This window comes from Octopus bimaculoides, chromosome 13 (genome assembly GCF_046866305.1).
Source record: "Octopus bimaculoides isolate indiv1 chromosome 13, ASM4686630v1, whole genome shotgun sequence".
NCBI classification, from domain to species: domain Eukaryota; kingdom Metazoa; phylum Mollusca; class Cephalopoda; order Octopoda; family Octopodidae; genus Octopus; species Octopus bimaculoides.
Window position 1 is genome coordinate 36,954,269 of NC_142940.1, and position 12,933 is coordinate 36,967,201.

General features: G+C 35.8%; 1 protein-coding gene across 4 annotated transcripts in view; it reads left to right on the forward strand.

The window, feature by feature from the left end:
* LOC106880840 (transmembrane protein 144) overlaps window positions 1-12,933 on the forward strand; it is an 83,694-nt gene that overhangs the window by 57,751 nt on the left and 13,010 nt on the right. For 3 of the 4 annotated variants that reach the window (XM_089361643.1, XM_052972429.2, XM_014930971.3), the window contains 2 exons: window positions 1,049-1,118; window positions 7,080-7,124. In XM_089361643.1, the coding sequence (XP_089217769.1) occupies window positions 1,049-1,118; window positions 7,080-7,124 (115 nt within the window). The remainder of the gene's footprint in view (window positions 1-1,048; window positions 1,119-7,079; window positions 7,125-12,933) is intronic. The other variant, XM_089361642.1, reaches the window with a different exon arrangement.

Sequence of the window (12,933 nt, forward strand, 5' to 3'; positions counted from 1 at the left end):
AAATGCTACTAAGCATCCCACCCAGCGTGCTAACAATCCTGACTTGCATTAACATATTATGATAAATTATGCTATCAAGACATAGCAACCATTTAAGGAACCTTGACATGGTTTCTTCCTACTGAAAATAGCAACAAATCCTTCCTCAATTCACATCTTGACCATCTTTACAAAAAAAGAGAAAGGGCACATTGGATAATGTTGCCCTAGATAAATTATAACAGGAAAAAGGCCATACTGATCACTGCTAGATTTAAGATAATGTTTTCATGGTGGAAACATTTTTTATCATTGGTCTGCTCACCCAGTGCTAGTCTGAGGCTAAATAACTACTACTACTACTACTACTACTACTACTACTACTACAACAAAAATACATGTTCAAATGCTACCCACTGATATTCACAATGCCAAAAATAAGACTGTGATCCTCATTGAAAAGGCCTGTGATCAAAGGCTGAAACACCTTTGATTATCCATCTGCTCAGTTAGGGCTGACGTAGAGCCAAATAACTATAGATATATATATATTCAGGCACAGGCATGCCTGTAGACATCATTTAATATCCACTTTCTGTAGTTTCTACAGCTGGATGCCTTTTCTAATGCCAACCACTTTACAGAGATATAGGCTTGACTGTAAGCACAAGCATAGCTGTGTGGTTCAGAAGTTTAGTTCCCAGCAACATAGTTCCAGTTCAGTCCCACTGCATGGCACCATAAGCAAGTGTATTCCCCTATAACACCAAGCCAACCAAAGCCTTGTGTGTAGATTTGATACATGAAAACTGAAAGAAAGGCCACCATATACATGTGTTTGTGTCTCTTTGTTTTGACATAGTTTAATAGTTGTAAATTAGTGTTGCTGCAATAGTCTGAAAAAACATGTCAGGCCTTGGGGAAATGTTACCTTGCTTGGGGGTGATCAGGAAGAAGAGCATCTGGCCATTAGAGAATCTGCCTCGATAAACTCCATCTGATCCATGCAAATAGATATTAAAATGGTGGTGGTGGTGGCAACATTGATGATGATGTATTTATTTTACAGTGGAATTACCTACACTTTGGTGAAAAGTGAAGTAACAACTTCAGACTCACATGACCCTCCATACAGAGAGGTAAGACTTCATTTTAATTTTTGCTCTCTTGCAACATCATAAGGGTGCAATGAATCCAGTGTTTGGGTTCAAATGAATTGCCCTTAACTTTGTTTACCTTATTCTCCTTTATGTTGCTTGTGTCTGCATGCATGTACATGTATGTGTGCATGTGTTCATATGCGTATAATATAAATATGTATATGTATATATGCATTTACATGTGCATATGTGTTTTTTTAAATGTGTGTGTGTGTGTGTGTATATTTACAGACACACACACACACACACTTATATATATATATATATATATATAGTCAATTCGAGGATGTTATATCCACATTAGGGATTATATAATCAAAAGAATTCCACTGGTTAATCACTATCATATAAAGAGAATGTCTCTGCAATATGTTAGGGATTATTGTAGTAATACATATTATTAATATTGAAAGAAAGAAAATGGAGGAAGATGGATGGATGAATAATTCATTTATATGATATAAAGATGTAATTTTTTTAAAAATTACTATACAAATAAATTATAAGTTGTAAAGCTCAAAAATAAAATAGGAGACGCAAAAAAACCTACATATATGTTTCAGTTCTAACCCCTAGTTGATATGCAATTCTAAGCATTTGGTTATATACTAAGAATGGTATAATTTTCAACTATTTGGGGCAGAACTTCTTCAGGGTTATTATGAGCTTATAGAACAGAAGTTAACATGTTTCTTGGAAGGATGCATACAAAATTGGGGCTAGAACTGAAACATATATATAGGTTTTTATGCATCTCCTATTTTATTTTTGAGCCTTACAACTTATTATTTGTATTGTAACTTTTTTTGAAATTTCAACAAATAAATTATTCATACATCCATCTTTTCCCATTTTCTTTCTAAGTGAAACCAATATCATAGCTGGGGCTGGTGTCCCCTAGCTGGCTCCCGTGCCGATGGCACATAAAAAGCACCATCCAAACATGGTTGATGCCAAGTCTGCCTGACTGCGCAGTGGCATGTAAAAAATACCAACCGATCATGATCAATGCCAGTAACCCCTGACTGGCTCCTGTGCCGGTGGCACGTAAAAAGCACCATCCGAACATGTTCATTGCCAGACCCACCTTACTGTCTCCTGTGCCGGTGGCACATGAAAAGCACCCACTACACTCTCGGAGTGGTTAGCATTAGGAAGGGCATCTAGCTGTAGAAACTCTGCAGACCAGTTTGGAGCCTGGTGCAGCTGCTGACTCTCCAGATCTCAGTCAAACCGTCCAACCCATGCCAGCATGGAAAATGGACGTTGATCGATGATGATAATATATATGCATGTATATAAAAGAAAGAGGGAAAGACAAACTGTGTCACAACAAACCAAATAGTATGTTTTTTTTTAATTCATCTCTCTCTCAAACTTCACTTTCAATAGCATTCCCTTCACACATGCAATTATAAACATAATTCATATATGAAAACATATTCATCCTAACGGTAGAGATAATTTTGATTACACATTAGCATGTAATCAGTAATCATATGATCACAATTTTTGCATAATTAATGCATATAGTTAATGAGGTCATCACCTGATTTGACTGAGATAATTAATTGTGTGTGTGTATATGTATATATATATATATATATATGACGACCGCTCCATCTTGACAGACGATAGCCATCCCATCAACAATCCACACATATCATCACGCAGTACAATCACTCCGTTGGTGAGCCCTCAAGTGACTTTGAAGTCCGGCTGCTGAGCGACAAGGTCTACAGCACAGATGACAAATGTTCAAGCCTCTTGATCCTTGCTCGCTGGTATCTGATTCTAAGGAAACGCCTCTGTGAACCAGCATATGTCTCTTAAGTCCGGGTATTGTTTTACAAACCTTGTGACATACGCCACAGGTCGCAGAAGGCGGTTGGTATTTAGGGTGTCTGGAATTTCTACCCTCATATGTTTTCATGTGATTCACATATCCTGCTTTTGACAGAAGAACGTGATCACATACAGTACACATCCTATACTCTCCACTGTTTACAATTTTTCCCTTTCGACAGGCCCGCTTAAGCTCAAGTTGCTGAAGCATCTTTTCCTCCCAGACATCACAGCTCGTCCTGACAACAGCTCTCCACTTGCTTCGATCCAGAACATCTCCTTCCCAATCACTTTCATACATATCTAGTTTTTTTAGGTTTTGTTTAATGCAATCTTTATACCTCTTTCTCAGTTTCTGCCGCGGTCGCTCACCATAAAATAAGCGCTTCGGCAAACGATCATCCTTCATTCTAATTACATGCCCAGTCCATCTCATTTGGGCCAGGATAATATGTTTTTCAATTGAGCTACAGTGTGCCCTGCGCAAAACCTCTGTATCTGCTACGAAACTCTTCCATTTTACTCCTAGGATGCGTCTTAGACACTTTTGATGAAACCTTTCTAGCATCTTTACATAACGCTTGTAAGTGGTCCATGTTTTGCCTGAATAAAGAAGTGCAGTCAATACACACGCTTTGTAGATGCTGATTTTTGTCTGCAGGGAGATATCTCTATCAGCCCATACTCGCTTTTCAAGCTTTCTAAATGCAGCACTTCCCTTCGCTATTCGATGGTATATTTCTGCATCAAGACCACCATCCCTTGACAGTGTGGTTCCAAGGTAAACGAAGGTGTCAATGACTTCTAATCTTGTTCCATTCACGAAGATGTTTGGTTCAGTGTATATTTGTCCAGGTGTGGGGGTAAACATTACCTTGGTTTTTCTCAGACTTACTGTGAGTCCAAAATATGTACATGCAGTGGAAAATCTATCCATTAAATGTTGCATATCTTCCTCTGTATGTGCCAGCAAGTCAGCATCATCAGCATAGAGCAATTCTCTGACAAGTACTGTGAAAACCTTTGCCTTACATTTAAACCTGGTCAGATTAAATATGCTACCAGATGTCCGGAATCTGATTCCAATTCCCCTGTTACAATCCTCAAATGCATACCAAAGCAATGTGGCAAAATATATAGAGAAAAGTGTAGGGGCAGGAATATCTCCCTATTTTACACCGTTGTACACTGAAAATTCATCAGATAGATTACCATTAAAAACTACCTGAGCTTTCATGTTGCTGTGCAATTTCTCGAAGAGGCTCACAAAATGTGTCGGGCAACAAAGTTTGCACAAAACAATCCACAGTGCGTCCCTGTTTACCGAGTCAAATGCCTTAGTTAGATCTATAAAAACCTGGTATAGTGGCATTTGTTCCTCTAAACATTTCTCCTGAACCTGCCTTGCAGAAAATATCATATCCATCGTTCCCCGCTCGGGTCTGAAACCACACTGTTCCTCAGGAATCACATGTGGACACACATTCTCCACGAGACGTTCTGACATGATCCTCGAAAGTATCTTCCCAGTATGTGCCAGGAGAGTTATTCCTCTGGAATTACCACACACTGATTTGGGTCCCTTACCTTTGTATATAGGGATTAGAATGCCGTTTATCCATTCCTGTAGCACAGAGGACTCAGCCCAAACTTGACACAACAGGCTATGAATTTCGGAGGAGATGTGATCCCCACCTGTTTTCAGAATTTCAGCTGGAATACCATCCAGCCCAGGAGCTTTGTTGGATCTCAGTTTATATATATATATATATATATGTATGTATATATGTATATATGTATGTATATATGTATATATATATGTATGTATATATGTATATATATATGTATGTATATATGTATATATATATGTATGTATATATGTATATATATATGTATGTATATATGTATATATATATGTATGTATATATGTATATATATATATATGTATATATATATATATGTATGTATATATGTATATATTCAGTTATAAACAATTATAATTGGCTGCTTTTGCTTGTATGATACTTAAGCTACATCTGTTAAATATTTTTTAAATAGGCAAACATATTTTTATACATCTAGGACTACATTCACCACTTTATCTTTATTTTCTTAACACTGTACAGTGATTTAAGGGAAATTTCGCTTGTTGTTTCTAGCAGGTTGGATGACCTCTTAAAAGATCTCTTGTTGGTTTTAGGTGATAATTGAATAGGATGTGTTCGGTTCTGCCAGGACGAATTTTTTTTTTTTTTTTTGGTGTCAGATGGGTTAGGCAGTGCTTTCACAAGCTCTCCAAGACTGGTGCAAGGGTGGGAAAGAGGTATCTTCAAAATGCAGGCCTGGCCTGAATGCCTGTAACAGAGTGGGCTCTGCTAGAAACATCCAAGGCAATAGTGTTAAGACGGGACAGATTGAATTACCATCTCAGCTGACTTCAGTGGGATTTGAACTCTGTATACAAAGAGCCAGAACAAGTACCACAAGGCACCAACAGTTTCATAAGTCCACTGCGCTTGGTTGAAACTTAATTTACGAACCCCTGAAGAATAAGAGGTGAAACTAATTTTTGTGTGGCTTGAAACTAGAATAAATATCACAGTACATTTCACCTGATATTCTAACGCAAGGGTCTCAACTGGGGTCCACATAAGATTTTGTTAAAATTTATCTCCGATATTGTCTTACAAGTTTTCTGACATATAACACAAGTCATTAGAGGCAGTTGGTGTTCAAGATCATTACCTACCTGGGTATTTCGATTTTCATGTGACTTCATAGGATCCACTTTTGACAACAGAACACAATCACCCATAATACATATCCAATGTTCACTGTTGATTTCAGTTCCATTTATTCCTTTCCGACCGGCCCTTTTAAACTCAGAGTACTGAATCATCTTTTCCTCCCATCTGTTGCAACCAGTCTTAACAGTACCTCTCCACTTGTTCTGATCCAGAACATCAGTTTCCCAATCACTTTTGTTCATATCTAGTTTCTTCAGGTTTTCCTTCACACAGTCTTTATACCTTTTATATATATATATACTATCTTTTACTTATTTCAGTCATTTGACTGCGGCCATGCTGGAGCACTGCCTTTAGTCAAGCAAATCGACCCCAGGACTTATTCTTTGTAAGCCTAGTACTTATTCTATCGGTCTCTTTTGCCGAACCGCTAAGTTACGGGGACGTAAACACACCAGCATCGGTTGTCAAGCAATGTTGGAGGGACAAACATTATATATATATATAGAGAGAGATTCTGTCTGTTTGTGTTTTTGTTCATTTGTTTTTCCTCCAAAATGAAAGTAAATGGTTCAAGGAAAACTATTATGATTTTTCTATATCATCTTATTTATAGATATATAAAAGAGACATTCTGTCCGTTTGTGTGTTTGTTCATTTGTTTGTCCTCCAAAATGAAAGTAAATGGTTCAAGGGAAACTATTATGCATCTCCTATTATGCTATTGCCTAATTTGTCTCAACAAAAATTATGCAATGGTATTACACTAATTGTGCACAAACCTATGAGGAACTGTACTGAGGCAAATATTCTTACTGGTTGTGGTAAAGGTGGTGCCGTCTTCATTCCTCGCATACCAGTTATACCAGTTTCTGGAGAGATTAGATCTTATCATTGGTGGCATATTTTTTTTCAATATTATAAACTAAAAATTATGAACTTAGAAGAAATTATACAGTAATCTTTATTATTGTAAGCAGTTGCATATATGTGTTATATAATTGCTATTACTGTATTAATCAATAAAATAACACATACAACTCATTTATTATTGTCACATAATAAACAAACAGAAATTCATGTATGAAATTGATCTGTTTTCTACTTCAATTATTACATATTTTTCTCTTATAAAAATACACACATACAAGAGGAGTAAATTATATATATAATAATACTATGAATATGGTTCCTGAGAAACAGCAAAAGTAATTATCCACTCAACAATGGGTATTACTGCTAGTAATATATATATATATATATATATATATATATATATATATATATATATATATATATATATATACACATATACACATATACACACACGTGTACTTTTTAACTTCAGGTTGAATATGACCCAGATATTACTGCTTCTGCAAATTCTGCTCCGGTAAGATATTCTAATCCATTTTCTTGTGAATATTTGTTGAACACTTTTAAATGACCATCATCATTGTCATCATCATCGTCATCATCATTACTTTTGACATCAGTATCATCTTTCCTGCCATCGTCATTGTGTATATTGCACTTTACATCCTCCATTTGCAGTATTTGTATGTTAAGGTATATCATTGATTATATCAAGGTGCTACCCACCCCAGTAATGGTCTAATTAAAAGCCAGAATTAGTTAAGGTCTGTCTCAAACCTACAGGCTGCTTAGACCAGAGCTTATCCCAGTTGCTGAAGTATTTAAGCAATGGAAATTACAATAATGCTCCACCCACCCACCCACCTTGAACCAAGATGTCAGTGTATCTCAGGATTAGCACATTCCCCCATCCTTTAACTATTGACTACTCATTTTCATCTGAGTGGAATAGAGCAATGTGAAATGAAGTGCCTTGCTCAAGGATACAACATACTGTCCAACCCAGAAATTGAACTCCTGAGCTTACAGCTGTGATCCCCAACTCCTAAATACTTGGCCATAGGCCTTCACTAATCTAATACTTATCAGTTAATTGCTATGCAGTTTTTGCCTAATTTTATTCATGGAATTATTTCTCAATGCAGAACTAAGTTGGGACACCTTGCTGCATAGGTCATTAGTAAAATAACCTGTCCTGCTCATGCTAAGTGATTGACTAATTATCTTGTAAAGATTGATCAGGTATGGGTGTGTGGTTAAGAAGCTCGCTTTGCAACCACATGGTTTTGGGATCAGTCCCACTACAAAGCACCTTCTACTATAGCCCCATGTTAACCAATGCCTTATGAATGAATTTGGCTAATGGAAACTCACACCATATATATATATATATATATATATATATATATATATAAGAAAAGGTTGAGTTCTATTTCATCCTTTACTTTTAGCGGGTTCCAAAGTTAGATTTCTAATAAAGATTCTTCATATTACATTGGTAGCTTACTATTGTAAGTAATTTTCGAATATGAAAATGTTACAAGTATAAGCTGTGTTATGAACATTTCTAGAACACGTAAGCTATAGAAACTCAACAGACAATTAAAGGTGGAGAAGAGGTGGTGTTAAAAGTTTTATAAAATTTTAATCCATGCATACAATTGGTTCAAACAGTAATATAAACATGTAAGAAACATGGAAAAAATTCATTTAATTATAATTGAATTAATTACATATTACCGTTCTCCTCAGTGGGAAAGAAAAATACATCAAAAAGAATACATAAGAAGAATTTTATATTGTTACAGAATACTAGGTGGAGTGAGTGTCATATAACATGTTCGGATATTCATAATTTGATTATGAAAGATGAAAGATAAAAATATGCTTAGGTAGTGTTGAGTCTAGTTGTGTATGAACTATAACTGATGCGGCTAACGGATATTTGGAAATATAAGTGGAAAATGTTTAAGAAACATTCTCTCTATATGGAGATAAGCAATTAAGTGATATACATTCCATATAAAGCATTTATCATAAGAACTAAAATATAATATATATATATATATATATATATATATATATATATTAAAGTCTGTCATACCGGCCATGACGAAGGGAAATAGCCCTGAAACTCGAGTCTCCTTTATATATTTATATTTATATATTTATATATTTGATCCTTTATATTGAACACTCAATATTTCATCTACATTCAATACTTTCTTTCATGGTGCCATCCATTTTTATTTTATTTTATTCTATATTATATATTGTATATTATATTATATATTGTATATTCCATATTCTATACCCCACATTGGTTCTGCAGGAATATAAATAAAACATAAAAAAACAGACAGTGTTGGAACTCTTTTAAACAAAATAATATATATATATATATATATATATATATATACACACATATTCACTATTCTGTCTTTCATTACCATGTCATCACTGCAACATCATTTATTAAAGTTTATCACAGTCACTTCTTTCTCTAATTCTGCCTGAAAACTCTCAGATTTTTCAATTCTATTTTACTATTATCAACATTTGCTGACTCATTAAATTATGCTACACAAATCCCAAAAGAATATTTTCTCATGTTCTGACCACCTACCCCCCTCTCTCTCTCTGTGCCTTACTCTGTCTCTCTTACTCTCTCTTTCGATTACCACTCACTTCGCCAGGACTTCCTCCACCACCACCACAACCACCCTATATAAACTAACGCATGCACTCTGATTCCCCTACTCGATTTTAATACCTCTGTCGAAGAAATACGAATCTCAGAAGATGCTCAGATAAGAAGTTTTGTCTTTTCAACCTCGTTCATATACTCTTCTATTTCTGCGTAGTTCATAAACCCCTTATTTTAGTTCTTTTCACTATTCTGTCTACTTCATTACCATGTCATCACCACAACACATTCATTCATTCATTCATTTATTCAAGTTTATCACACAGTCACTCATTTCTCTAATTTTGTCTCCGATTAGCTGACCGAAAACTCAGATTTTTCAATTCTATTTTACTATTATCAACATTTGCTGTCTTGTTATACTATGCTACACAAATCCCAAAAGAATATTTTTCTCCTTCGTGTTCTGACCACCAACCCCCCTCTCTCTCTCGATCCCTTATTTGTTGGTCAATGAGGAAACTAGAAATAGATGAATGGTTAGTGAGAGCTGTGCGAGCCATGTACAGGGACGCTGTCAGTAAGGTGAAGGTCGGCAAAGAGTACAGTGAAGAATTCCGGGTAGAGGTAGGGGTCCACCAAGGTTCAGTCCTCAGCCCCCTCCTATTTATCATAGTCCTCCAGGCTATAACAGAGGAATTCAAGACAGGATGCCCCTGGGAGCTCCTCTATGCTGATGACCTTGCTCTAATTGCTGAGTCACTATCAGAACTAGAGAAGTTTCAGGTGTGGAAGCAGGATTAGAATCGAAGGGCCTTAGAGTCAACCAAGCTAAAACCAAAGTCCTAATAAGTAGGAAGGCAGACATACCACAAATCCCTTCAGGTAGATGGCCCTGCTCGATCTGTAGTGTTATTCATTCTATTAGTGGGGTTATGGTTATGGTGCTCATATTCATAGAGTTTATCATTATGATGTTTACTGTTGTCATAGGATTTGTGTCTGTTGCTAATTATTATTGAGAGAATTTAATTGCGTGTCTGGATTTTCTAATTTACCAGTTGATGTGGGTATATATATATATTTACTTGTAAATGGATGCATCGCGTTCAATTAAATAATAAATAATATATATATATATATATATATATATATATATATATATACATATATATAGGATTTTCGAGCAAGATCGTTGCCAGTGCCCCTGGACTGGCTTGTGCGGGTGGCACATAAACGACACCATTTCGAGCATGGCTGTTGCCAGTATCGCCTGACTGGCCTTCGTGCAGGTGACACGTAAAAGCACCTACTACACTCTCTGAGTGGTTGGCGTTAGGAAGGGCATCCAGCTGTAGAAACTCTGCCAAATTTAGATTGGAGCCTGGTGTTGCCATCCGGTTTCACCAGTCCTCAGTCAAATCGTCCAACCCATGCTAGCATGGAAAGCGGACGTTAAACGATGATGATGATGATATATATATATGGTATGAGGCACTCATTTAAGGATCTCAAACCACATGTATTGGCTCTGTGGTAAGAGGCTTGCTTCTCAACCACATGGTTCTGGGTTTTACTATAGTCTTCTACTATTTTTTTGTTTATAGTTTATTTTCTCTTTATTTAAGAAATAATATAAATAAAATAAACAAAAACATAGAGCTATGATAATTTTGAATTATGGAGATTTTCCTCTCATAAACTAAATAAATTAGTATTTTATACTTGTTAGTTACTTAGAATAATGTTTATATCAGTAAGAATAAATAATGAGAGTAGTTATTATATATAATTATATATCTTTTTGAATAATTATCCATATTTGAATATTATTGTAGTACTTGTGACTATTAAGTAGATATAATATTATACTCTTTCGAACATGTATACCCATATAAATTTAGAGAATAAAAATATTGGATTAACATAATTTATTTCCTTCTGTAAAACTCTGATTATTTATTTATATATTATCTTTATTATGTAAATATTGGGAAAGTTTTATAATAATTGTAATTTTATGCATTTGTTTAACATCGGTATATTTGGTGGTAAAATATAGAGTGAATGAATTATTGATTAAGAAATTTTTTATTGAATTTAGTGTCAGAATTATAAAGATCCTTATTTATATATCTATTTTCATTATAATATATAGTAATTTTAAATAAAATATATTTCCTACGCTACCATAAATTTTCTAATATATTACATATTGTAAAGCCATAAAATGGTCAATGATTAGTAACAATTAAAATACTTTTAGATAAATATTATTGGAGATCCGTGGTGAGGCAAGACCTTCAAACATTGGGCCTCACCGAGGTGATGACTACTGACCGAGACCTTTGGAAATGTGCTGTGCGTGAGCAGACCCGGCAAGCCAAGTGAGACCGTTGCCAGTGCCCCTGGACTGGCTCTTGTGCAGGTGGCACATAAGATGCACCAACTTGAGCATGGCCGTTGCCAGTACCGCCTGACTGGCCTTCGTAGGATTTTCGAGCGAGATCGTTGCCAGTGCCCCTGGACTGGCTCTTGTGCGGGTGGCACATAAAAGACACCATTTCGAGCGTGGCCGTTGCCAGTACCGCCTGACTGGCCTTCGTGTGGGTGACACGTAAAAGCACCCACTACACTCTCTGAGTGGTTGGTGTTAGGAAGGGCATCCAGCTGTAGAAACTCTGCCAAATTAGATTGGAGCCAGGTGTTGCCATCCGGTTTCACCAGTCCTCAGTCAAATCATCCAACCCATGCTAGCATGGAAAGCAGACGCTAAACGATGATGATGTGAATTTTCTTTACTTAATCATTTTATCCATTTGAATTTTTTTCTTTTTATTGTACTTATGTATTTGAAACAGTATTTTTGCAATTTGGCAGTCTTTGCATGGAATTTTGTATGTTTTTTTTCTTTTAGCCAAGGCCTTGAAGAGGCTTGTATGCATAGATAGGATTTTTTTATAAATTCACTACTGTATATAAGTCTAAACAAATTGTTGGCTTTATATGTGTTTTTTTTTTAAATTAGTTATGCTATCTTATATTATATTTTTTATAGTATATTATATTATGATGTAAATAAATTTTTAGTTTGTCAGTTGTATTTCTCTATTTCATTTAGAATATATAATTACAGAGGCATCAAATTGCTGGACCAAGTGATGAAAGTCATTGAAAGGGTCATAGCTCAATTAGGGAGAGAGTTAGCGTAGAGGAGATGCAGTTTGGGTTTGTGGCAGGCAGGAGCACAACTAATGCTATATTCCTGGTTAGGAAACTGCAGGAGAAATATCAAACCAAAAATAAACCCCTGTATCTAGTTTTTGTCGACATGGTAAAGCTCCCTTATTTGGTCGTTGATGCAGAAGCTAAGGATAGATGAGTAGCTGGTGAGAGCTGTATAAGTCATGTACAGGGATGCTGTCAGTAAGGTGAAGATTAGCAATGAATTTGGAGTACAAGAAATGTTAATCAAACAGACCAAATAAAGGATTTTCAATCCACAGCCCTCTCTTGTTCATCATAGTCCTCCAGGCAATAACAGAGGAATTTTAAGATGGGCTGCCCCTAGGAGCTCCTCCATGCTGATGACCTTGCCCTTATAGCTGAACCACTATGGGATGAAGTTCAAATGTACAGAAAATAGACTCCATCAAATGCCAGTGGGAAAAACTAGAAG